Raw genomic sequence first — 26,713 nt, 5'->3', positions numbered from 1 at the left:
TGTGTGTGTGTGTGTGTGTGTGTGTGTGTGTGTGTGTGTGTGTGTGTGTGTGTGTGTGTGTGTAATCAGGAACTCGGCTTGATCCCCTCTGGTATGTGCTTTCGGGAGTGTTTGTCAAAGGGCAGCAGCACAGCCTGAAGCCATGGCAAAAAAAAAAAGAAAGAAAAGGCCTTCACTGGTTTTCCTCCCTCTTGCAGGTTACTCCAAAAAACTTCGGTTAAATATATTTTATATGTCTGATTTTAAAGACTTTGTGTTTCACAACACTTTTTATGCAGTTTTGGGGCGAAATTCTTACACCTTACACCACCTACATCCCAACAACCTTAAGGTGTAACTGCATGTTGCCACTAATCTTGAATAACAAGTATAGATTTTGTGCTGGTGGTGATAATGTAAATATATTTTTTTATAGTTTCAATTTCATTTTATAAACATGTAATAAAAGCTTTTTCCAGTATCTCACTCATATCTTTACTATAGATGATTCGTTTCTAAAAAAGGCAACAGTCAACTCGGTCAAACATGATCTGATTTAATTCTCTTTTGCACTATTAAAGGAGGGTGAGAGCCTGAGAAAATACCCGGTGTTAGATGTCAGAAAAGTGTGTCAGAGTGGGTGAGTTACTGAGGTTATCAGGAGTCCACCCTCCCATATCAGATGTGAGCAGAAATAACGAGTCACATTTGGCGTCTTTTTGCTTAGACATTATGATTATTTTCTTACCGTTGCCTGCGATGGCCTGGGCCTCGATTTCATTAGCTTTCCTCTTGGCCACATCCGCTAGCACCACCTCGCCCTTATCGCTGGCAACATAATGGAGGTCCTTTGAAGGTAATGCAAGAAAGAAAGAAACGTGAACGTTAATCTAAAATGAATCTAGGCTCCGATGACAATAGAGAGATTTTTTTGGGAGGGATGGGGGTGGTGTTTTTGGCGGGAGAAGGAAGAAACAGATGAAATGACAGAAAAAAATGAGCCGTTTGAAGCCCAACATCAGAAAGAGCACAGGTTGGATGAAATGCCGGTTCCTCCAAAAACTTTGAAATCAGCACCCCCACCCCACACCCCACACATACACCCTCGTCTCTCCGGTTTTGAACTAGGGAGGATGTTATCTGTCACATTTCAAAAGTGGGAGAGGAGGCGAGGGACTGTTCACCTTTCAGAAACGCTGGTATTCTCTCTTTGCGGAGAAACATATCCAGCCGAGCACATTACTATATCAGCCTGCGACAATATTGGAAACAGCGTGTATCCTCTGTATCTCTCTGCTTGAGTCTTGCAGGACCATAAAGAGAGATAATATTGCTAAATGATGTCTGAGGGTGGCCTAAAAGCTCTACGCAGCCATACTGCTCATTAATAACCACAACGCATCAGACCGCTGTCCCTGTTTTAAGGTGCTCCGGGCTACAAGTAACGCTGATCTATTTAAATACCTGAAAACTAAAATTAATTCTCAAACTATAGTCTTATTAAATTAAATCAATTCAAATCTTAAATATCCTGTGATGGATATGTAAATGTGTATATTGTGGAAGGTGGTGAAACAGTTCCAGGAATATTACATTTTCGGAAAAACATTTTGTTGTGAAGTTTCTTTGGCACTGACACTCTGGTCGATCACAGTTTAGTATATAGTACACACAGTATATAGTTAATATGCATAATAGAATTGGTCCCATTAGAGTGTTGACAATTAAAAGATGTTATAGCAGGTTTGATTAGTCAATACTTTTAACACCATCAATAATGTGTAGATGTGAAGAACAGCCAGTATTGCCATGTATACATTCAGACAGATAGAAAAAAGCATTGTTCTTTAAAAAGAGAACAAAATCATTTGTATTGATTAGTTGGTTCAGCTTTTAGCTGAGTCAGAGGACCTAAATAATTCAGCTAAATGATGATCTTAACGGGATCAATGACCGCAGATAATTACAAATTTCTCAGTTTGAGACGCCAACAGGGGCAGCAGCATGATGGTATAAAACTTGGTCTGATGCAGAAAGGTCACTGATTTGAATCCCCCAGAACAGCTGTGAAGTAAATGAAAAACACACCCTTAACAACAATCAACATGTTGCCCCAGTTGTTCCAGTGGAGCCCGTCAATAACCAGCAGTCAAGGCTGAAAATGTACTGGTCAGCTCCCAGTGTGAACGTGTTGCTCTGAATGGGAAGCAGGATGGTGCTAAATGAACCAAATATACATAATAATGATATAATACATAAACAAAAGTGATAAAAATTAAATATTGATATTGTATCGGATATTGGTGCAATTTAAAATTTAAAAAAAAGACGGGAAAACTGAATTTCTGCAACACCCAACCTCTTAAATTGATTTAACAGAAAGTGAATCACACCCTCATCCTGGCACCCAACGAGGGGCTACTCAGGGTCGCAGGGTTTCCTCGGGCTGAGTGCAGGGCCTGAGGGCCCATCAAAGGGTACAGCGTGTTAAGGAAAGTCTTCCGCCTCAGCGACATCACAGGACATCAGTGCCGTGACTCAGGGCTCGCCATGGATAACCCTCAGCTGGCTAAAGCCACCCCCCAGCTGAGACTGCACCCGGCCCTAATACCCCCATATTGTAACCCAGCTTTTGTACCCCTAGAGGGGGAAAAAAGAAGGGGGGTGCTGGTTTCCAAAAGAGGTGGGGAGCAGAGACGGATTGAGGCAGGGGAAGAGGGGGAGTAAAAGAGAATGAGAGAGAGAGGCGCTGAAATTGAAGAGTATGAATGGGAACAGATTGGGTAATTATAGTGTGGTGCCTGCCCTCTGCGGCAACGAGTTAGGAGGCAATGTGAAAATGGCCGACAACAAAATGGCCTCAAAAGAACCTAAATCGGCTCCCAGGACTGAGGTGGCTAATTCAGCCGCTGTGAACAAGGACATGGCCCCTCAATTAGATATGAGTGAGGCTTCCTAATTGATAATAAACAGAGCAGCAGAAGATTAAAACGGGCGAGGAGGAGAGGCGGTATTACGTTGAAATGACAGTGAGGTGTGTGAGAGAGAGAGAGAGCGAGAAAGAAAGAGCAGAAAGAGACGGTGAACAAGACATAAAAGACGTGAACAAGGCAAAATTCACAACAAGGGTTTTCACATGAGAGAGAAAGAGAGAGAGCAGCAGAGAGAGAGAGAGAGACTGTATGACAGACAGAACAGAACAATATGAACATTTGATGCTGGGGCGCTTTATTCCAGCTTAGCTCCTCATAATACTGTCTGAATCTGGAGAGAGGGTCCCAGAGAAAGAATAAACGAATGAACAAACGTGAAATGAGAGAGAGAGAGAGACAAACTGAGAACTAAGAGAGAGAGAGAGTATCAGCCTGACTAAGAAGGGATAACAATAATACTGCATATAAAACCATCAGATATTACACCTCTTATTCCCTGACGCTCAAACGCGACACTAATCTTATTTATATAAGAGCTTTAGGGGTTGCAGCGCCTGATAAAGAGGGGCGTTTTAGTGGGCCATTTTTAGGGAGTGGAGGGGATGGGGGGGCTGGACGCTAAGAGCCCGATATTGACTGATATTTGGGTTACCTCCAAATAAATGAGGGATTAGATTAACTGGCACACAGCAGCGCTTATGACACATTAGAGAGGCTCATGTCTGCATGTTTGCAGTCTGTGGGTTACTGCCAAACAGGATCGATGAGAAGCACATACGTAAACGTTCAGCGTTTGTTCACGTTTGTTTATGCGCACAGAGAAACATTATTGAGCGAAAGAAGTACTCGTGTAAGAAAGCTGCAGCATGCCTTTCAACATCTCACGGAGAATGGAAACAACTTGTTGCATTTGGTGTGGAGAGTAATAGTTTTAGTGTTATGGCAGTTAACAGCAAAACATGCCAATCTGACTCAAATGTCTTTAAAAAATGACACATGGTGTGGCTATATCCTGTATCTGAAATCACTTTGTATTTGCAACTTAATTCACTATATTTACTGGCCAATGTTTTATCTGTGTGTCCAGATTATTTTTTTAAAACTAACTGTAAAGATATTTTCAAGCAAAACAAGTGGGGTGACACAATCAGCACAGTACTTGTAAAAAGGAACAGGGTCTTTCAGTTATGTATATAATGGGCTACTATCTTTACTATCTAGTATTTTTTTACGTTTTTCATTGTAGTCTTATAGTAAAAAAGGTAATTTCATTGATGCCCTCCGTTGTTAAGACAGTTTGCCTTTAAACGTGATGGCTTTCTCGTGAAATATTTTAACAATCTCTGGAATTTTTTTTATAATTCTATGTAAAAATGTACTACCCTTTAAAGCACCCTCAAAATTCCCACAGTAGAAAAAATAATATTACTGGTAAACCAATATCACAGTACTTTTTGTTAAAAATGTCACAGTGCAATGTTATGTGACACTACACCTGTCAGTGAAGGATCAAAATGAAAAAAATTTAGAAATGTCTGTGTATACATACACTGCTCAAAAAAATAAAGGGAACACTTAAACAACACAATGTAACTCCAAGTCAATCACACTCCTGTGAAATACAACTGTCCACTTAGGAAGCAACACTGATTGATAATCAATTCCACATGCTACTGTGCAAATGGAATAGACAACAGGTGGAAATTATAGGCAATTAGCAAGACCCCCCCAATAAAGTAGTGGTTCTGCAGGTGGTGACCACAGACCACTTCTCAGTTCCTATGCTTCCTGGCTGATGTTTTGGTCACTTTTGAATGCTGGCGGTGCTTTCACTCCAGTGGTAGCATGAGACGGAGTCTACAACCCACACAAGTGGCTCAGGCAGTACAGCTCATCCAGGATGGCACATCAATGCGAGCTGCGGCAAGAAGGTTTGCTGTGTCTGTCAGCGTAGTGTCCAGAGCATGGAGGCGCTACCAGGAGACAGGCCAGTACATCAGGAGACGTGGAGGAGGCCGTAGGAGGGCAACAACCCAGCAGCAGGACCGCTACCTCCGTCTTTGTGCAAGGAGGAGCAGGAGGAGCACTGCCAAAGCCCTGCAAAATGACCTCCAGCAGGTCACAAATGTGCACGTGTCTGCTCAAACGGTCAGAAACAGACTCCATGAGGGTGGTATGAGGGCCCGACGTCCACAGGTGGGGGTTGTGCTTACAGCCCAACACCGTGCAGGACGTTTGGCATTTGCCAGAGAACACCAAGATTGGCAAATTCGCCACTGGCGCCCTGTGCTCTTCACAGATGAAAGCAGGTTCACACTGAGCACATGTGACAGACGTGACAGAGTCTGGAGACGCCGTGGAGAACGTTCTGCTGCTGCAACATCCTCCAGAATGACCGGTTTGGTGGTGGGACAGTAATAGTGTGGGGTGGCATTTCTTTTGGGGGCCGCACAGCCCTCCATGTGCTCGCCAGAGGTAGCCTGACTGCCATTAGGTACCGAGATGAGATCCTCAGACCCCTTGTGAGACCATATGCTGGTGCGGTCGGCCCTGGGTTCCTCCTAATGTAAGACAATGCTAGACCTCATGTGGCTGGAGTGTGTCAGCAGTTCCTGCAAGAGGAAGGCATTGATGCTATGGACCGGCCCGCCCGTTCCCCAGACCTGAATCCAATTGAGCACATCTGGGACATCATGTCTCGCTCCATCCATGCATTAGTCCAGGTCTGGGAGGAGATCCCTCAGGAGATCCGCCACCTCATCAGGAGCATGCCCAGGCGTTCATTTTGACTTGTTTTAAGGACATTACATCAAAGTTGGATCAGCCTGTAATGTGGTTTTCCACTTTCATTTTGAGTGTGACTCCAAATCCAGACCTCCGTGGGTTGATAAATTTGATTTCCATTGATCATTTTTGTGTGATTTTGTTGTCAGCACAGGAGTATTTAATGAGATTATTTCATTCATTCTGATCTAGGATGTGTTATTTTAGTGTTCCCTTTATTTTTTTGAGCAGTGTATATCCCCCTATATAGGAAATAGTGAATGAGTGAACGAGGGAGGAATATCTGACACAGCTCTGTCTTTCTTTTAAGGTGTATTTCTCCCTCTATGATAATATAAAAGTCATATAAAAAAATAAATATTAGCATCAAAAGGCGGCTCTAGAAAGAAGTCTTTGCTCTTTGATTCTGAGGGATGGACATCAAATCCTGATGATTCAGACTTCATTGCAACCCCTGGAAATATCTCAAGCAAATGTCACATCATCTGTATTTAGCCATACCCTTATAGCTGGGAATAAGAAAATACACCAGTTATAATTATCCCAAGAAATATTCAAGCAGATGAGACATTTCTGCGTGGGACTAAAATGTTTTAGGGTGGGCATTTCCTTTGCCAAAAGCATACAGTTAAATCAAATATTGACAAGGAGACTGGACACAAATCCACATAGGCACACGCAAGCAAACAATGCACATATTCATTAATTAACACAGGCATAATCCCTGGACATGAGCACATTTGCTGAACCTGCACACGCGCACACACACACACACACACTTTCTGACACACCTGTTATCCAGGAGCTTTGTGTTTGACTAACACTTCTATCTGATAGGTGTTAAGGACTTAACGTTTTAATAACGCTAATTACTCATCTGAGCCACAACAATGAGCTTATTGCAGAAGATGTGCGATACCTCCTCCTCCTCCAGTGCCTCCAAGCCTGGCGTCAGATATGGGAGGAAGATAGGGGGTGAACCCAACAGACGCAGCTTGCCTTACTGCTAGCGTATCTAACAAGAAACAGTACAAGCCCTCATTGGGGAACAAAAGAGCCGGCATCAGATTCGGCTATCACACAATTTGATTTAATTAACAAGCTACATCAAGAGCCAAAGACCCAGAAAGAAGAGATGGGGGAGGGGGGGGGTAGAGAAAAAAAACAACTTGTCGTCGGCTTGACTTGGCTGACGAATGACCTAATTGGTTACATTATCAACTCATTATCAAAGGCTAATTAGGACACTACAGAATGGCGCCATTTATGAAAAAGAAATGCAAATGACTCGGAAACCCCCTACTTCTACCTCTATATACACCTCCCAACCTCCACCTCCGCCAAAACACCCCCCTACCACCGGTTCCTCCTCCCCCTCGATTTAGCCCGACACTAAAGTGTTTCATTTCAACAAAAGGTTTCTTTTTTTTCCCCCTTTTTAAAGGCTTGGAGGGCCTCTATTGTTAGCTAGGAAACAATGGGGCTTGAAGTTGTAGGGGTCTGGTGATGGGGGGTATATCATGCTGGGCGTTTCTATATGAGGTGAGGTTGTGGATGTTTCCTATACGTGTGTGCATTTTATCAAGTCAATGGTGCGTTATTGAGTTCTGTGGGCAAGTTTGGAAGTTAGAAAAAAGTTTGGTGAAGGTGGGGGTTGCCCTCATTAACCCCTTCCACCTCAACTCAATCAACCAACCAGCAGGTTAAAGCAACAACACAACCTAATTAGAGCGAAGGCCAGAGTAAGGGGTGAAATGTCAACGTCTTCTTTCTTTCTGTAGCTCTTTTCACATGATGAGTTGCTGCTCTCTTGGTCGCTGAGGCAAAAAAAAGTGCTTGAAAACGCTCTTTGTGAGAGAGCATTAGCTTTGTTACAGATCTAGGATGAGAAGTGTTTGCAATTATCTGTTGTGTTTGGTGAGCCACATATACAGAGACCACGAAACGGAGCACAAATACTTTGTAAGTCTGTCACAGTGATCAAATCAATCATTTGATCTTGAATTGCGTTTTGTTCCAGCCAATTCATCTAAAGCATAACAACAATAATTATACTTTTATATGTGAGAAGAGCTTAGAAAGATGTCACCTGTGCTGTATTAACACTACACACGTGGTTTGATTTAAAACAGCAAATCAAGAAACATCTGCTGGCGGTCAGGTGCAGTATGAGAGCTACAGGAGGCGGACACACAGTTCTCAAACAACTGAAATGGACGAGTGAACTGGCTCCATAATTGGAGACGTTTTGTAGTTTTGGTCACGCAGTCTAAAGAACCACTGGACAGTGACGCACCAGTTCTGTATAACATCACACCAACTTCACACACAGGGTCACTTTCCTATTGTGCCACACACTAACTTCTTGTAAACATGATGAAAACTGTGAAAATTAGTTCTGTTGGAGTTTTGTTTTATATTTAAAATCACTTGCACTTCATTTCCTATTTCATGGTCAATAACCAATAACTTACAAAATATGGAAAGGAGGGTGAGGGTTAGCAGTTTACAGTCTTAAGTGTTTCTAAAATGTGAAATTTATTCTTTTTCTATGAATATATCTCAGAAATAAAAGAACAAATGTGCTTAATTTGTGCAAACATATGACTAGATGAAGAAATATTTATTTTCTATTAATTAAGTTTTAGGAAGTGTTAATTATTTACATGCAGGAGATTTTAACAAAGTAGCGTCCATGCAATACATGCATATGAATGAATGTTTTATGAGAATAAATCACTCAACATTTGGACCTGCTTTGTTGACCCAGGCCGAATTGTCCTGACTCCACCCTCCGGAATCAGTTCAAACGCAAGGCAGAGAATTATTTGCAAATGTGATTCCACCTCCATCTCTGCTCATCTTCTGTTCCTTACTCATCTTTCGACACCTCCAAAGTGACAGAGCAAGACCTTGTTTCTTTTCTCTCTCGCCTTTTCTTACTCGCTTTCCCCCCCCCCCCCACATTTGTCATATTGCTTTCCACCTACACCGCTACCCCCTCCTCTCACTCCGTCCCCCTCCCTTACTTTGGACTCTTTCAAGGTCCACAGGCTCGACTCCACCTTTTCAATTCGGCTTCCCAGCAGCACTACTTAGTGGGGAGGTAATTGGAACCAGTGCTATCAGTGTGATTGAGGGAGCAAGAGTGTGTGTATGCGTGTCTGTGTGTGTATGGGGGTCTGTATTAATGTCTAGGGTGTTGGTGAAGCATGGAGCAAAGGGGGCCCCATGAAAAAGGGGGTCAAACACATAGAAGAGCATTTCAGCGTGAGGTGGAAGAAAGAGCGAGTTAGGTGGAAGATGAGAGGAGAGGAAAAGGCCGAGCCGAGGCCATGGAGGTTGTGAAAAGAGGCACATACTGAGATCACACCTGCTCTGTGACTGACACACACACACACACACACACACACACATACACACAGGCAAATGAAAGCAAAAAGAGTACAGTTTTCAATTAAAATATATTAGAGAAGCTGCAGCACACTTGCATAAAACTTAAATACTCCTTACAATCCACAATTTAGGTGCCTCAATTCTCACCAATATCACTGTGTGTTAGAGGATAAATGCTGTAAGAGATGCTACATGTAATGTAACAGGCCACAATGATCATGAAGTGATATTTTCTTGGGTGTAAGTGACAGAGAAATACTTTCAGTGGAACTTTGCACTAAAAAATTAATGCTTTGAGAATTGTAAGTCAGTGGGAAAACATTTTAACACAGTCTGGGGGAGTCCAGGTAGCCTAGTGGTTAAGATGCATACAACATAACCACAACCCATTTAATTCCATTTCATCCAGGGAACACATTTCCTGTGTTCACTGTCAGTGTCTCCAATAAAGGTAGAAAAAAAAAACACAACAGTGGTTCTGGTACAGATCTCTTTATGTGGAGAGGCATATTACTCAAATGACAATTTGATTTAAAAAAAACCCAACCTATTAAACAGCTTAAATGAAATTGCATGGTTAAATGTTTCTGTGGAGATTCCACAGGTGGGTTAAAATCAAGGGCAACTTTGGCCCTTCAGCAGAACTGGAGAAACCTCTTGGATGAGAGGCAAACCATCTTCAACCATCTTGAACCAAGTCCAATTGCCCTTGATATTAACCCAGTTTGGACATGGATAAATCTGTGACGCAGCCTATCAGACGAGTTTCCATGTTTCCCTTTAGTTTGCCTGCGTGTAGTCACAGAGCACCAGTGCAGAGTGTTGAAGATGTGATAAATTCCTTTTTAATTCCACACATAATGCAATTGAATACATGTTTCATGATCACACCGCCCACAGTTTGATGGAAACCCAGTGGGGATAATATGGCCAATAAGTACTTATTGTTAAAACACATTTTTAAAAGAACTTCCCAGCAATACCTGACAAAAACTCAGAATGAAATAATTAATTAAATAAATACGACCAAGACCCAGTTAAGTTTCATTATATGGATTAACCAATTAAAAATGACTTAAAATTTATATTATGTTAATCTATTTAAGTTATTTGCTAAAAATCAACACTTGCCCAGTAGTGGCAGTGTTGCTACAGGTGAGAAGGTGTTGACTGAAACTCCACAAAAAAGGATTAAATAATCCACTTTTTAATTGAATTCAAAAACATTTTATAACCTGCCTGCTGACTCCACTAAGACTTTTGTACATTAAATTTAAGACTTTTTAATACCTTCTAAAGCCTTTTTGAGGAACATTAATTATATTAACTCTTAATTTGTGTTCACATGTTAAAAAATTCCTGGACAAATGAAGTTAAAAATATCCCATAGTGGATTCTGCTTTATGTCAGCAACCTTTTTGTCAAACTATGCGTCACATTTTTTCAAGACGGCAATTCAACAGAAATGTCCTTTCCACTCACCATGAATAAATCTCTTGCTTCTAAATCTACAGCGAGGAGGAAGGCCTTCTCAAAGCGCTCGTGTCTGCAGAGAAAGTGGGCACAGTTAAAAAGGGAAGTATAATAACATCCTGACAAAAAACAATCATGAATCTAAAAATCCACATCTTGGATGAAAATCTGTATATGGATGGGTCAGTAGTACATGTTCGATCCACACACATTCACGTATACCCCTGCGCACAAAACTGTCAATAATTGAACAGAGAGTAGTGAGCCCTCTTCCTATTATCTAGTATTAAAGCTGGGGGAGAGAGAGAACTGTATCTCCCAGTACAAAACACCTCAACTTTCCCTGTCTAGAGCCAACATGAAACAAACAAACCCAAGCAGAGAGAGGAGGTGTGGGGGGGGCTTCCTTCATTTGATGTTGATGGAGAGAAAATGAATGCAGGTAGGTGATAAGAGAGGAAAGGAGGAGGGATGCCAAACAACGCTCCAGCTCTGCTACAGAGGAGGAGAAAGAAAGAGAGAGGAAACGGAAGGTAATTGCAGGATGGAGAGCAGTAAGCAGCAGTGTGTGGGAACAACAGGGTCTATTTCAGTCAAACAGGCATTTCAAAAGGCTCTCATGGCAGAAGGGAAAATTAAACAACAATCTAAACAGGTGCATGTGAGGTGTTTTGCTTTATGAATGACTCAAAGCTGCACCAGTCTGCGCGTGAGGGCATTCAAAAGCTATTTCCTTTTTAGAATTTTTAAAATAGCAATAGTGAGAGGCAAATAAGCAGTATTAAATTGTATCTTCAATGGATGTCATTTTCTGAAAGACCTTTTTTGGACAGTATTTCTTATTCTGATTCTGCACCTTGTGATGATAAACTAATAAAATGTTCTGCTAATGCCTTAAAAATACCCCGTATATTTGTGTATGTAGAGCTGCATGACCACAAGCAACAGCTGTTAATCACTGATCAGATGTCATTTTAATTTAAGTCTGATTTAAATTTAAACAACTGATGTGTAGCCTGACTGATGTATTTAAATCTATTTAGCCCCAAGAGTGCTCTAATGATCTTGGCCTTTGACCCTCCTGATAAGTTATGTAAAACAAATGTCTTCCTCAGAAAATCAATTTAGGACCAGTACAGAGTGGGCAGCGTTACCTGAGGAGGTGGTGAAAAAAGCGACGGGCATACTTGCTGATTGGCTCCCTGTACTCAAGTATTACCATATCAGAGAGAGGGGTGGGTGGGGCATAAAACACACCCAGAGCTGCTTCTAGCTGGGCTGCAAACAGAACAGAAACACACGCCGAATAAAACAAGTTAAATAAAAATTTTAATTAATAGTTTTAGTAGAAGTGTGTCAGGAAGAAATTTTGCCAAGCAGCAAACGACAGAAAAAACATGTTCTTACAAGTTAATTGTTTTATATTTGAAGATAACTAGTAAGCTAGTCCCACCCTCTCTCTCTGCATTCAGCTCCAGTCTCAGCAGGTGGTTGGTGACTGAGCTCAGGCCTCGGTAGCACTCGTCTCCCATGATGCTCCAGTCCATGGCCTCCAGGATCCCCAGTGCGTCTCGGACCTGGCCACAACGCAGACGCTGCTGCAGCAGCTCCCCGGAGCCCATCTGGCCCCCAGTCAGAGCCCCTGTCGCAGTGAGTTTGGTTTAATTGTATTATACTGTTAAATAATGTATCTAACTAACAAATCAATCACAAATTTTTAAATAAGAATTTTTTTCTAAAAACAATACACAGCGGACCCAGAGGAACGTGCACAAGTCTACCATCAGTGAAAAAGAAAAAAATAGCAAGATTTGTAATTTGTAAAAACTCTGGTAACAGATTTTTATAAAAGATCAAAATGTACATCCAAGTGTATCCTGGCTGTGGCTAAATAAAATGCTCACATACATGCTACCTGTAATATTCTGTTACATATACACTAAACAAAATTTGGACATAGCTAGCGGCACTGTTCTGGACAGTGTAGGTGAGCACTGACAGTGGTACTGTCAGTGGGCCAGGCTGCAGGCAGGCAAAGTCACCACTGACTCTTGTCTAATTAATTGAAGAGGTTGTGTGTATGTGTGTGTGAGGGGTGTACAGGCAATTAAAATGACAAGCTGGCAATTAGCAAGCCCCCAAATCCCCTAAAGAGTGGGCTAATGTGGCTAATTCATCAGCTGAGCGTAGTGCGGTTTGTGTGCGTCTATGCTTATGTGTGTGATTGTATGTGTGTGTATATGGGGCCTTGAGTTGGGCGTTAACGTCTGCAACTATGAGATCATTGTGGTGGCAAGGACAAGTTCATTCTCTCCCACACCTGTCTACACTAACATATTCAACCAGCTCAGTTTAGAGTCACTATGTCCGACACAAAACAACACTGAGCAGGACAAGATCAGCAGCAGCATGAGCAAACAGCAACGAACACTGAGTAGTGTGCACCATCAACACCACAAGTAGACTCCAGATACAAAACTACTGACAAAGACTTCAACTCAAAAGATAATAATGACAGCTGAGCATTAAAGTCTTCTAAAATCTAAAAAAAATATGTTATATTGGGGACAATCGTTCAGTAAATCAGTTTTAATTTTGTGCAATCTCCTTTTCAGAAAGAAGAATTAGGAATGAGACAAGGCGATAATTCTGATAATCGATATAGATGCCAAACTAGTCGATTAAAAGCTGGCTAGTTTAACTCAAATTGTTGCCATGGATAGACTTTACTTTGCAAAAGTGTATGGCTGCAACTGATTTTTGTTTCATTGATTAGTTGTTTGGTCTATGAAATGTCATGGTGAAAAATGTTGATCCATGTTTCCAAAAACCCAAGATGACGTCCTCAAATGTTTTTATTTTGTCCACAACCCAAAGATATTCAGTTTATAATCACAGAGGAATAAGGAAAATAGAAAATATTAATTTTGAAGAAGCTGGAATTTTTACTTAAACAGATTAATCAATCATCAAAATAGTTGCAGATTAATTAAATGACAGCTAATTGATTAATTGTTGCAGTGCTAAAAAAGTGCTTCCCAAATTAGCAAGCACCAGCTTGTGCAGTGGAAGAGAAAACCCACCTTTACGTTACCTTGATGCCTGCTGAGCAAATTTTTAACCAAAATAAAAGTCAAATAAAGATAGATGGGCTTAGGCTTAGGCTCTCTCTCTCTCTCCCTCCCTCCCTCCCTGTTATGTAATTCTTCTTTCAACAATATTTGACTGAATTCCCATCCCTACAAAAAATTTCTATTTTCCTTGCGTGTCGCACAGAACGTTCCTTCGTCTGCCCTTCCACAGCCTGTACCGGTGCAGGCCCAGCCGCGGCCAACGTGTGCCCAGATGCGATAACTCGATGCAGGCGGGAGGGTGGCGGTGGGGGGGTGGCACCAGGGAGGGCTGCCTCCTATGGAAAAAAAAAAAAAAAAAAAAACGAGAACTTGGAGCACGTCCAAGTCTTTCTTCCTCGCCGTCTCCCAACTCACTCCTTCTGTCATGTAGCGGGCCTTATGAAACAAGTCAACACAGAGAAGGAGCGCAAGCAAACAAACAAATGAGTTTGAGTGTGTGTGTGCATAGAAGCACAGAAATAGAAGAATACACACATGTGAGTGTGGGGGGGGAGAATTATCATGGAGAAAAGACGTGCAGTGACTTTCTTCATCAAAACCTTGGCAGACGATCAGAGGAGGGGAAGCTATTGTTGGAAGACACCCTCCCCTGTCCCTGTGCAAACACAGTTGAATACACACAGTCAAACACACACAAACTCAAACGTACACAGTCTTCTACCTTCCTCCATCCACCCCCACACTACTGCTTTCAAACTTCCGCAGAGAGCTGTGCGCCACTGTCACATCTTCTTTCCAAAGTCACAATTAAAGAAGCTGAATGTGTGTGAGTGTGTGTGAGACTGTACAAGTGTATTTGTGTGCAGGTTTGTGTATGCATGTGTTAGAGGGTGAGGTGGCTGCTTCGGAAACATTTTGATTGGCAAACTTTATCTGGGGGCCCCGAGGGACTGCACAGCCACTGTAAACGATTTATCGGAAAAATGCATCCCAGAATTCACCTGGGGGGCTCTTGCCCCGGGGCGATTATTGAATGACCTCTGAGAGCGTGACTCCTGCTCACCTTCCCGCCCGTCAACAAATTAACTTCCCTCGGCAGTGAAGAGGTCGACCCGTTCAGCAGCCATATTTACACAGTGGGGTTCAGATACAGTGTCAGATCCAAAACAGAGGAAGAGGCTCTGAAGGGAGGAAGGCTCCTTCATTAGGAAGAGACTACTATGATGGTGTGGAGGGTTATGAAAATGTTTGTCCTGTTCTGTTTCTATATATGTCCGGAGAAGGAAAAGACATTTTATATCTGCTTGTTGTGGGGTTTGGGGGTGCAGCCTCTCCCCGGATTCCTCTAGTCATTCTCTAAATCGAAGTAGTATAACTGCATCACTCTAAGACATAATATTAAAAGTCTAGTTTATGTAGTTTCAGTTTCTTTAGTTTCAGATTCTTTCTCAAATGTTTGCTCAACATATTTAACTTCTAGTGTTTTTGTGCACAAATCATTGTTGGGGACTCCTGAAATAATCAATGTAAGTGGCCAAATATTTGCATTGAGCGTCTCAAATGTGATGATTTCCAGCTTTTTTATGTAATTGCAAAATAAACATCTTCGGGTTGGACAAAGCAAACAATCTGTAGACCTCACCTTAGGATTTAGGAACTTGTTATGGGCTGTTTTATGACATCTTGTAGACCAAACAATTATAGTAATAGGTAACTGAAAACTAATCAACAGATTAAATCAACAGAGAAAACAATAGTTAGTTGCAGCCCTAAGTTTTGGTTTCTATTCCACAAATATTCCAACTCCCATTTTTTCAGTTTATAAGAGTAATTTGTTTTTCAAATTGTATTTTTGAATCTTATTTTACCCACCTAGTTTGAATCTCAAGGCTGCTAGTGGTCCCCCGTGAAAGACCAGCATCAGGATATCTGTCCCCTCTGGACCTCCTTCCAGGCCTGTCCCCCACTGCAGTCCCTCCAGTCCTCCACTGCAGCGCAGGTGCTGAGATAATCTTAGCGTGGCAGCTGAAGCTACTTCTTCTGCTACCAGTGCCATTTTTATAGGTGCCAACCCCACATCAAAGCACATCAGCTCCCCCTGCCCTCCCCCTGCCACGACCACGGCCCCAGCAGGGTGCCAAGTGAGGAGGGTGGGTGTCACAGGGCAGGAGGCCAGGAGAGAGACCCCCCGTCGCTGGTCATACAGGACCAGGGAGGAGTCACTTAAGCCCAAGACAAGTGTGGTCTCAGAGGGGTGACGTGAGCAGGAGACGGGATGGGATGGTAGCGGGATGCGGGTGACAGACAGTCGGTGCAGGCGCTGTCGTGCACATTCGTACACACAGGTGTCAGCCCAGGAGCCCTCTCTGAATCCTTGGGGTCCTGCAGGTAGTTCTACGGTTAGCAGCTGGTAGGGCTGGAGCAGGCTGAAGCGGCAGTCCAAGGGGTTACCTTCTGTCCGGACAGAGCTGAGGACCTTTCAGAGGGAGCAAATGTTGATTAGAAGAGAGAATTATTTCAAAGTATTTAACTGATACCCACTTAACATCCTCCCTGTGATCTAATCTGATCCAACAATGCACAATAACATATCCTGTATTTTTACTGTTTTTCTTCTCTGGGTAGGAGGACAAGAACTGCTAACATTAACTATTTGTTATGAGAGTAACAGTAGAACCTGCTTAACTGCATGCTGATGTTAGCATTTTGCACAAAGCACTGCTCTGCTTAAAAAAAGCAACAGAAGCTGCAAGGACTCTTGATTTAAGGGGTGATGCCTCCTTTCAGTATTTTGGGCCATTAGACATACTGTAGAAAGAAATCTGGTAATAAGTCAGAACAGAGGTTTTGTAAGTGCCGGGGGCATCCTTTTACAAGCTTTCTCTGATGGGAGGCCCACAGTCTACGAATCCCTGAGTCATAATATTTACAACCAGTGAGCATAACACAGACTTGTATGTTAAACTTTCAATTATGGTTGTAAAGTGGGAAAAATACATCACACTTCACTACAAGTCACTCAAACTCAGATAAAGTCTATAGACTTAATTGAATTTGTTTTGACTGCTCTATATCTTCTGTTTTGAATCCTCCTTGTATCTGATACTGGAGTGGTTAGAGGCAGGATTCAGCCAGTGTGCCCTCAGTCATTAAGTGTCACTATACATTGCATCAGCCACATGACTGGATCTCGTAATTTTGTTGTTTAAATATGTTCTTCTATTTAGGAATTGGAATATTCTTAAGTACTGTTCATAAAATAACCTGCTTTTTGAATAAAATAAGGATAAGGAAGGAGAGAGCGAGAGAGAACACGTGAGAGAAAGACAGAGACACAGAAATGAGTCATACCATGGCAGCAGCCACAAACCCCCTGGAGATGGAAGAAATGGAGCCTTCCACTTTGCTCATAAACACACGGCTGTCAATCAAGACAGCTAATGATAAGAGCTCCATTTTAACTCAAGGTCAACAACATCTTCTCCCTGAGCATGCCACGGCTTGGCACCCAGCGCCCAGCGATAAACAACCCCCTCTGTTTACCTGTGTGAGAAGCCAAGAGCTCAACGCTAGAGATCATGAATGACAGGAAACATACCTTTTTTTAAATATTAAGAGGATGATACATGAAGAAAGCTTGGGATTATTTGACTGATGGTCAAATCCAGAAATTTGATTATTCGCTCCTGAACCACAGTAAATTGGGGGGAGTAGGCACAATGGCCCTGCTAAGCAAGGCAGCATTGACACTGACGGAGATAGGCCATGTCACGGGTGGCACTGTCGATAAAACACCCACAAGGAACCAGGAACAGTAGGTGGATGACAGGAGACAACAGCCTATACTAAACAGCAGCCCAACAGTTCCACAGTCACTAACAGAGCTTTTTAGGAGGGATTTCACCTTACCAAAGCCTCTATCAGAGCCCTGCATTGACCGTGGCAGCTTTGGCTAAATGAGCCCATTTCTTTTCGCCGTGCAGACAGAAAGAGGGATCTGCTGCTGCCTGCCTTCCTCTCCTTTCACAAAGCTGCCCGGCCCAGTTTTTTGGCAGGCATTGCCAAAAAGGGACTTAGAGGGAGGAAGAGAGGAGTTTTTTTGCCTGCCCATGGTCTACAGCAGGAGAGAAGCAGATGACTGTCCTCCTGAAAGCTTTTTTTTCTCCTCTCCATAATCCCCCAGAGCTAGCTCCTGCTGCTCCCCAGGGGGTGGGTGCTGTGTGTGTGTGTGTGTGTGTGTGTTTGTTTATTTGAGGCAGCAGGCAAGAGGGGCTCAATTCATGTAAGGGGTGGGGTATCCTTAGGAGGGTGCAGATCTCTGATAGCTACATTTCTGCAGGGACAAAGTGATACATGCATTAAATAAACTTGCACACAAACGCATAGCAGACGAGGGTCCGTCGAGTCCAGCCCACAGAATGCTGTCACAGGAATCATAAGACCTACTTCAATTCCACAAACCCTGACCCCCTCCCCAACACATCTCATCCTCTCAGCTTTTCATCCTGTGCCCGGCTTGCTAGTGCCCGCTGTGCCAGCATGCCACCGTGGCACCATCGGGGATGAGGTGCAGCTGATTCAGCTCTGCCTCCCCTGATAGGTGACCCTCCAAGGAAAGGAGAAGGGGGAGAGTTTCTGCCGTAGCTCAGAGGCAACGAGTAAATATGACATGGCCTGTTTCAACCTGCAACAGTTAATATTTCAAAGAGTTTAAGACCAGTTTTCAGTCTTGTTTTTATTTTGACACATACAAAAAACCAAAACATTTATGAAGTGGGTGAATGGACACACATTCAACCCATGTAAGATTTTTCACATAAAAAAAACCTTGAGCTCAACTGGACTTGGACCATGACTGTCTAGTTGCAGTGCCTTTTGAGTATTTTATAAAAGGGCAATACGTAAAAGGCATGCAGTGTATACACATCTCAATAATGCTAAAGTAGAAGACACAGAAAATGCACAGCAAAACCTGCATATTCTCCGACCCAGCTGCATATTTCCAGTCAACATTTACCACTGTCAGCACAGCAACATTTTGACTCTGTGTCATTTCTAAGGCCACGCTGTGCCTCCTTTTATATTCCATGTGGACTGAGCAAAGGCAAGCAAAACGGCCCTGAATGCAACACAGCTGATTAGGAGATTAGAGCATGGCACTCAAGACTTTCAGGGTTATGGGGTTTGAATCTTTCAAAACATAAACTCTTACACTGCAAACACTCATGCTACCGTAAGCATGACGAGACATCGGATGGATGATGACATATAGATTTATCTCTAGCGGATTAATGAATTAACTCTTACACACAGATATTTAGCTAACCAGGCATCATTTAAGATCAGTCTAAAACTAATGTTCAGTTGGCTGTATGATTTTTTTGGGTGTACCAACCATGGATGTTAAATACAAATGCTACCTAAAAGCAGGCCAGAATGAGTATGCTGCTACATGAATGAACTCTAATAAAAACAACAGCTAGTAGTGTAGAGGAATGACTTCTGGAATACAGTATGCACATGTCATTTTAATATATTCATAAAAGCACAGCTTTGTTTGCCTGTGAACTCTAGAGTACATTGTGGCACGTGAACATACTGTATTCCCTGGTTCTGGGAGCATAAAATAGAAAAATGATGAATAAGGTCAAGAGAGGGAGCGAGCAAGTGAGTGAAAGGATGTGCAAGAGAGACTAAAAGAGAGGGATCCAGACTTAAAGAAATATGCACAAAAGATGATGAGAAAGACTGAGAATGCAAGTAAAGAGAGAGGAGAGAGAGAGAAACAGGAGAGGAGATGTGGAGGGAAAGATGCAAAGAGAGCAAAGAGAGAGAGAGAGAGAGAGACGGAGACAGACAGACAGAAAGAGAGAGAGGCCTCTAGTAAGTAGCTTTCTCCTGGTTATTGGTTTCAGTGACTGGTCAAAACTATTCTTCTCCATTCTTCTCGTCTCTCTCTCGCCAGCACCCTTTTTCCCCCTCCGTGGCTTGAAAGATAAAGCGGACGGGCCCAACTGTGTGGCTGGCCCTTGTTCACAGCAGTGGCCTTTTGAAGCCAATTTTCCAGCTCACGGAGCAGAGAAAGACAGGGAGAGACGGGCAGAGAGAGAGAGAGAGACAGAGGGATTCGAAGGAAAGTGGAGGGATGAAGGGATGAGCGGTGTTCAGGGAGGGAGTACTGGGAAGTTTTAGGTGTATGAATTAGGGTTAGTGTTGAGGTACTGATGTGAGGAAATGCACAGGCACAGCGGGATTACTAATCAAAATATTCCTCAAACTGTCATAATTTGTACCACTGAACATAATTGTAGTACAGAGGGATAATTACTCACTAGACCCGAAACTGTAGCAGCAGTGCTTCCTGAGAGATTTTTGCAGAGCAGTGGAGCTTGGGGGTAATTCTACACTTTGGATTCCACACCCGACCCTTTCATGGTCCAAATTATGATCGCTGTGCATTGCTGAGAATGTGCCTTCTACTGTACATGCTTTAATTCTGCAAATTAACACTGCAGCTTTTTGTTTTAGAGGCAAAACTGCCCAATTTACACTGTTAATTTGGCTTCTAATACACTTGTAATCATAGCAGTTGTGGAGGAGATAAAGATATTTCTATGCAATTACATATTCTTCCTATATAAATTATTTCATTTGAAAGTGGTCTTTCATTGACAATAAGTTCAGGTTTTTCTTGTTTTGCAAGAGAAAAATACAATGCAGCTCAGCGCTCAAGTCAACAATAATTAAAAGACAACAGACATCACACAAATGCAGATCAAGCAACTGCAGAGAAACTGTTTGGTGACAGATAACAGGACAGTCATGTGCTTTAAAATAAACAAAATCAAAAAAAGGCTGTTCACAAACAGACACACATATACAAGCACAAATAATCAAATATGACTAAAAAAGCAAGAAAACATTCAGCTGGTGTTTTCTTTTCATTAAGATTATTAATTCTAGGGACATGGTTTGGGTCTGTGTGCGTCTGTGTGTTTGTTGGGGGGGGGGGTTAGGGGAAGGAAGCATGAAGGAATGATAATTAAAAATGTTAACTGGCTGCATAAAAACGAACTATGTATGTGTTTTTCTCTCCTTCCCACCCTCCACCCCCTGCGTGCCGTGGCTCCACTTATCAGCATGAGGAGGGGGGGCATATGAATTAAGACCACATAGGGAAAGAAATCAGACTTTTTTAAATGCCGAGAGACTGGCTAGAAAATTGGCTTAGTGCGGCAGATAGCAAACTGAACAAAAGGAACATATATATGAGCTTGAAGTGATTGAAGTAGCTGGCGTCTCCCGATGTGTGCCCAGCGTTTGATTCCCGCCACGGCTCTTACATAAACTGCTCGCTTAATTTCACACCGCGCATCTGAAAAATGACAACAAACGCTTTCATTAGAGCGCGATGCCGCAGCCCCACGAAGAGACTTTAATGTTCTTGAAGCGTGGAGGAAAGAAGGAGGAGAAGGAGGAGATGGGGGGGGGGGTGACGGAGACAGGGAGAATAAACTAGGTAAAGGAGTGTGATAAATGTCGAGAGCGTTCCAAAAACAAGAAGCGGAAAAAGCAGCGAACAACATCTGCTTTGCTTATTTCAATATTCAAGTGCCCCCCCTAGCTCCCATCCCTCCCTTATTCTCTCCTGCGTTATTTTGTTTTCCTAGCATGCAATTTGTCACCCTCATCTTTCCTCCCTCTCACAGACTCTCTCCCTTCTCTCTCTGGTGTGGTGAAAATTTTGCATTTGCTTGCAGAGGTACGTGGTATGAGGAGTAGAGTTAAGCCCGGTTCGGTAATTTTTGATCTTTCATCTGCTTTCGGCATGAGGCCAATCCTACGTTGACACAGAATCGGGTCACGGGTAGGGTTTTGCCAAAGGCCATGAGGATGTGCGTCTAAGCATGTGTGTGTGAGAATGTGTAGGCGTTCTCCTTCACGCTGTACCACGGCTTAGCTCTCCTTCTTATTTCATATGGTGATGCACGGAGGTGCAACACAGAGGTGCCACCCTTGAGGTGACTAACACACCATCCCCAATCCCATCCCCGACAACACAGGTCTCCACTCAAAACAGCAGCTTTGTTGCTTTTTTCACTGTCCTCACTGTGTGTGTGTGAGAGTACCTGAGTGTGTGTACAAAAATACAAAAAATAAACTGCTGGAGTTATGATGTGTCCTGGGTTTAAGGCTTCAAACAACACTGAAAGATATTAAAAAACCTAAAAGTCATGGGCAGTTTTATGCTTTGTTGTTTTATTTCTTTACTTATTTTGTTTACTGCATTTAATCAATACAGTTATTTGTTAGATTAGCTGGGGTTGTTCTCTCTGAGATCTTATGAGAAATGCTTTTAATGAGAGCTGCCCCCCCTCCATGGGCTTTACATTATCAACTGCTTAAGGTGGCGAAAGGTGGCAACAAGCACGTGAATTGTGTTCCTAAGTATACGTCACTTCAATGGCCTTTTTTGATAGATGTTCAACAATTTTCTACAATGCAAATATTCACATCATATTGTTTAAATTCCTAAAATAGCCAAAATTAATAAGAAATCGAAAGAAAAAGTTCTGCCTCCACTTTGTAACATGGGATTTTCCTTTAATGAACAAGACACTTTTGTGTGAGAGTGATGGGTTAAAAAGATCACAAGTAGCAAAGAAACTCCCGCACGCTATCTAACTTGCAAAAATAAATTTATAAGCTGGCAATGTTTCGATACTAGACCTTCATCAAGCAATTTTTTTGCCATTTTTGCCTGATGAAGGTCTAGTACGGAAATGCTGCCAGCTCTTAAGTAAGACAATTTCTTCGCAACTCCTGACCTACTCATCCCCCTCTGACGCACCTGTCTCACATTACAGATGTGCGAGGTAATTCTCTGTTCTTTAAAAAAAAGGTCACAGCAAAGGCATTATGTGAAATCAAGATTCAAACATTTTTCACTGATCCCTAGTTAATTCTACATTCTTTCATCCATCAATCTGGTTTCTGTCACGAATCTAGGTCTGTGTTGCTTTATGTGTTCTGGGTCTGCCCTGGAGTCTCCTTCCTGTTGGAAGTGCCCCAAAATACGTCCATAAGGTGACTAGGAAGCATCCTGATCAGATGACTTTCAATGTGAAGAAACAATGGTTCAAGTTCACGCTCCTTCTGGATGTCCTAAATTGCTTTAAATATATATGTAGATCAACTGTTAAATTGGGAGCTTTACCGTCAGCCTCAACTTCCTCTGTACTACGACAGCTCAGTATAACACCTGCACAACTGCTAACACATACCCTACATCTTACTGTCACTTGTGAACTATACTTGAATTCTTTTGATTTTGGGCAGAAATTCGCTTCCAAACAAGGGTATGGGAGTATTTCCAATTTTTTTATAAATTGATGGGTTGCTGCGAATTCCTATAATCACAGAATCTGTAACAAGCCAAAACAGGAATATCGACACAGATCTTGCTACAAACAAACAAACTGATCACAATCTAAAGTTCCTGATCCTGAAGTGGGTTCCCCAATAGAGATGAACTGTATTCCAAGTGTATATGAAGTAGGTTTATTTATACTTCACATATTTCATTTACTGAGCTTGTTTGTTTTATATGTGGGTAAATGTGTGGTGGTGTTGTATGATTTGTTTTGCTGAAATGAGAAGTGTATGTGATTTCGATTGTATATATTGAGAAATCAAATCATAAAAAAAACTAAACAAAACTCCACGAGGACAAGGTTGTAAACTTTCTCAGCAGTCAACAAAACACAAGTAGGCTGGATGAGAAAACTGTAACGACTCCTCCAGTGTGCTTGTTAAGGGAAAGGGTTGATCCATGATTCCAATTACAGTTATCTTACCTGGCAACTGTTCTCGCCGGGTCTTTTTTATAAATGCAGAATTTACTGGTACATACTTTCTGAGTGTACTATGAAAGTCAATAATAACTTAATTTGCTAAAAAGTATTGCTTCATTTATTCTTGTATGAATAGCCTTTACTCTCAAATGAAGTAGCTACATTACAGTGAATAATGTCCTGGTGATTGATTGTTGTCATTCACCACCTGATTTGTTGTGTTGCAACTGCTTTTACTGTGGTGAAAGGTTGGAATTTGTCTCTGATATGCAAGTATTATATTGCGTGACTGTGTGTACCTTGAGGCCTTCACTAGGTGAGCAGCTGAGCAAGACCAGGTTGTTCCTGTCCGTCTTTGTGGGAGTCCAGGGCCAGAGCTCATCACCGGGCAAGTCCAGGTTCCACCAGCACAGCACCACATCCTGGAGACGGTTGAGACCCACGCATCTGTGGAGCCTACGACCCCGCCCACTCACGTCCACACACACCACCTGGACATGGAAACAAAAACGCACACAAGCGCAGGGGATGCACTGAGAAGAGAGACAAAATGGGCAGTACAGTGAGACGGTATAAAGATCAATACTTGCAGACGCAACGAGTTAAAACATATCTTATGAAGAAGGGGAAGTTATAGGGTATCTTAGTGATACACCCATTTGGATTCACCTGCCTGGCGTGAACACCTGAGGGCTCTGAAACTTGCATGTCTGTAGCCCCAAACATCGCTCTCCTGTCCTTTTCCCATCCTGTTTTTGTTGGTGTCTAAGGTTGTTTTTTTATATTCCATTATTAATGTGCGTGTGTGTTTTGTTCTGTCGGGCTTCTTGTTTTAGTGATGTGCATATTTTTGGGAAGGTCCGCCACGCTCTACGGGCCACAACAAAGAGACGCACAGTAATGAGCTCTCGTGGCGCTTGGGGGGGGAGGGCGCACACACACACACACACACACACACAAATGCATGCATGTATGCACACAAATACACATGTACATACATGTAGAGGCACTGGTGTAAACAGCATGCGCACACACGCACACACACACCATTAAAGCACTTTTAAATCAGGTGAAATTGCAGGTCTTACACTGTGACCCTGCCTTTCATGTACACCACAGTTTATTTCTTTTTCACACACACACAATCATTCCGGCCTTTCATATACTCTATATCTCCGGTCACACTCACTAACACGCAGACATTAGCGCGCGCACACACACACACACACACACATCCAAGACCTCTGTCACAGTGCAGAGGAGTGGCTGGGGCCTCACAGAAAGGCAGGTTGTAAAACCAGGAATACAGGACTGTCTCTTTACAAATGTTTATTAAAAGGAATTGGTTTAAAAGCACAGAAACATGCAGAAATTAGTAAATCGACAAGCTGCACTGTATGAATAGAGCAGATTTGAGGTTCAGTGGTCCATGTCTGCCCTTCTTGCCCCCTTGGGGAGGATATTTGCTTTGGACACAAAATACAGAGACGAATTAAAATGATGGAAGTACATCTGATGATAACGGGAACAAAGAGTTGCTCCAAACAGCTGAACGCGAGATCACTGACAGATTAGAAATGGAAAAGAAGGAAAAAAATCTGAAAATCACTGGGGTTAATAACACACTCTATCTCTACCCCCCTACCTGCCCCCTCCATCCCTCCATCCCTACCCATCTCTTCCCTCTTCTAGTCTTTTTTTTCTGCTGGCGTTTGCTGGTCAGCAATAATCAAAAACCACTTTCTGTGGGCCGGATTAGTTTAGCCCCCCCTCAACGCCCGCCACTCTCCCTTCTCCAGCTTAGCCCACTGGACCAGGGCGATGTGTATGTGGTTGTGCATGTGTGTGTTTGTTGTGGGGGATGGGTAGTTGTGCGTGCGTGTGCACAAATGTGTATGTTGCAGGTAGCATGCACATGCATTGACAGAAGTGTGGGGTGTACAATATTAGGTGGTGGTGGTGGTGGGGTGTCTTATCAGGACTCTGCTTCTGGAGACAGACAGGAACGACTGCTTTTATACACACCAACATGCACGCGCGCACACACCCACACCCACCTTAACAAAAGGGCCTGGCAGTAATGTGATAATGCCAGGGTTAGCGGTTAGCCAGCTAGTGAAGGAGGACACAGTGTAGTTTTGTTTTTGGGGGATGGAAGAAAAGGACGGCACATAATCAGACCTGTTACTAACACCTACAAAAACACCTCCAGATCAGACTGCCTCTCAATACACACCTTTATGAGAGATTAATGGACAGGATGGACAGAAACGGGAAAGGTGTTTAGAGTTAGAGGCGACCTGGCACTTTTAAATCAAATGCCCATAATCCCACGATGACTACATTGAACCTACTCAGACGGTGTGCACCTGTTGTGCACAAAGACACAAACAGCAACTGTACAAACACTCATGACACAACTATAGATTGTATTAGGTCAAATGGATATTATGTGTAGAGGCATCAATAATCCACATGGAAATAGTATCAAGGATAGATTCTGATCGGGGGTAGCTAACTAGTTAATTGCTGAACTCACCAGTGACATCCTCGCTAATTTCAAGCAGTTTTTGTAGTTGTCCCAGGTTTGCTAGCAAATAAGATAAACCTTAGAAAAGTGATGTGTCTGAAGTCCTCATTTGCATGTACGTCAGTAATGCTAGTTAATTTAACAGCCAATATTGTTACAGTTTAACACAGAGTAGGTTGTTTAAGTGGTTGGTGAAAAGGTCAGTTTCCAAGCAAAGACCCTTCTTAACTTGGATTCAAAGGTTGCAAAGGATTAGTATGTTTGGGATTTTACAGATATTTTTATTTAGGCCACCATATTCTACCTTTTATACCATGTTTCTAATAGTTATTTTATAAAGGTAGAAATTAATTAAGAGATATGAGATGGCATGTTAACACTGTTCTTTCATAAATGCACACACACACACACACACACACACACACACACACACACACACACACACACACACACACACACACACACACACACACACGCACGCACGCTGAAGCACAAACACTACTCATGCACACTCCAGGAATGTGTTCTACTGTACCTTGATTTCAGAGGGTGAGAGTTTGTCTCTTCGTCTGCCAGTCTCTGGGGAGTCCTGGTTCTTTTGGTTGAGGTAGACTGCAGCCACTTGGCTCTGCTCCAGGAATGACAGCAGAATCAGCCTATCGCTCAGCACCGCTAGGAATGACATCACAA

General features: G+C 42.6%; 1 protein-coding gene across 6 annotated transcripts in view; it reads right to left on the bottom strand.

The window, feature by feature from the left end:
* Window positions 1–26,713, bottom strand: part of LOC119917042 (WD repeat containing planar cell polarity effector) — an 82,927-nt gene that overhangs the window by 14,577 nt on the left and 41,637 nt on the right. For all 6 annotated transcript variants that reach the window (XR_005447207.1, XR_005447208.1, XM_038737114.1 and 3 more), the window contains 7 exons: window positions 26,559–26,695; window positions 23,793–23,984; window positions 15,512–16,115; window positions 12,019–12,207; window positions 11,720–11,843; window positions 10,575–10,638; window positions 728–827 (listed from right to left, as the gene is read on the bottom strand). Coding sequence is in view for 4 of the 6 variants with exons in the window: in XM_038737114.1 (XP_038593042.1) it covers window positions 728–827; window positions 10,575–10,638; window positions 11,720–11,843; window positions 12,019–12,207; window positions 15,512–16,115; window positions 23,793–23,984; window positions 26,559–26,695 (1,410 nt within the window). In the remaining 2 variants the exon portion in view is untranslated. The remainder of the gene's footprint in view (window positions 1–727; window positions 828–10,574; window positions 10,639–11,719; window positions 11,844–12,018; window positions 12,208–15,511; window positions 16,116–23,792; window positions 23,985–26,558; window positions 26,696–26,713) is intronic.

This window comes from Micropterus salmoides, unplaced genomic scaffold (genome assembly GCF_014851395.1).
Source record: "Micropterus salmoides isolate LMB-PRFRI ecotype aquatic unplaced genomic scaffold, ASM1485139v1 Ms_hic_scaffold_22, whole genome shotgun sequence".
NCBI lineage: Eukaryota > Metazoa > Chordata > Actinopteri > Centrarchiformes > Centrarchidae > Micropterus > Micropterus salmoides.
This window is presented reverse-complemented; position numbering and strand designations above follow the sequence as displayed.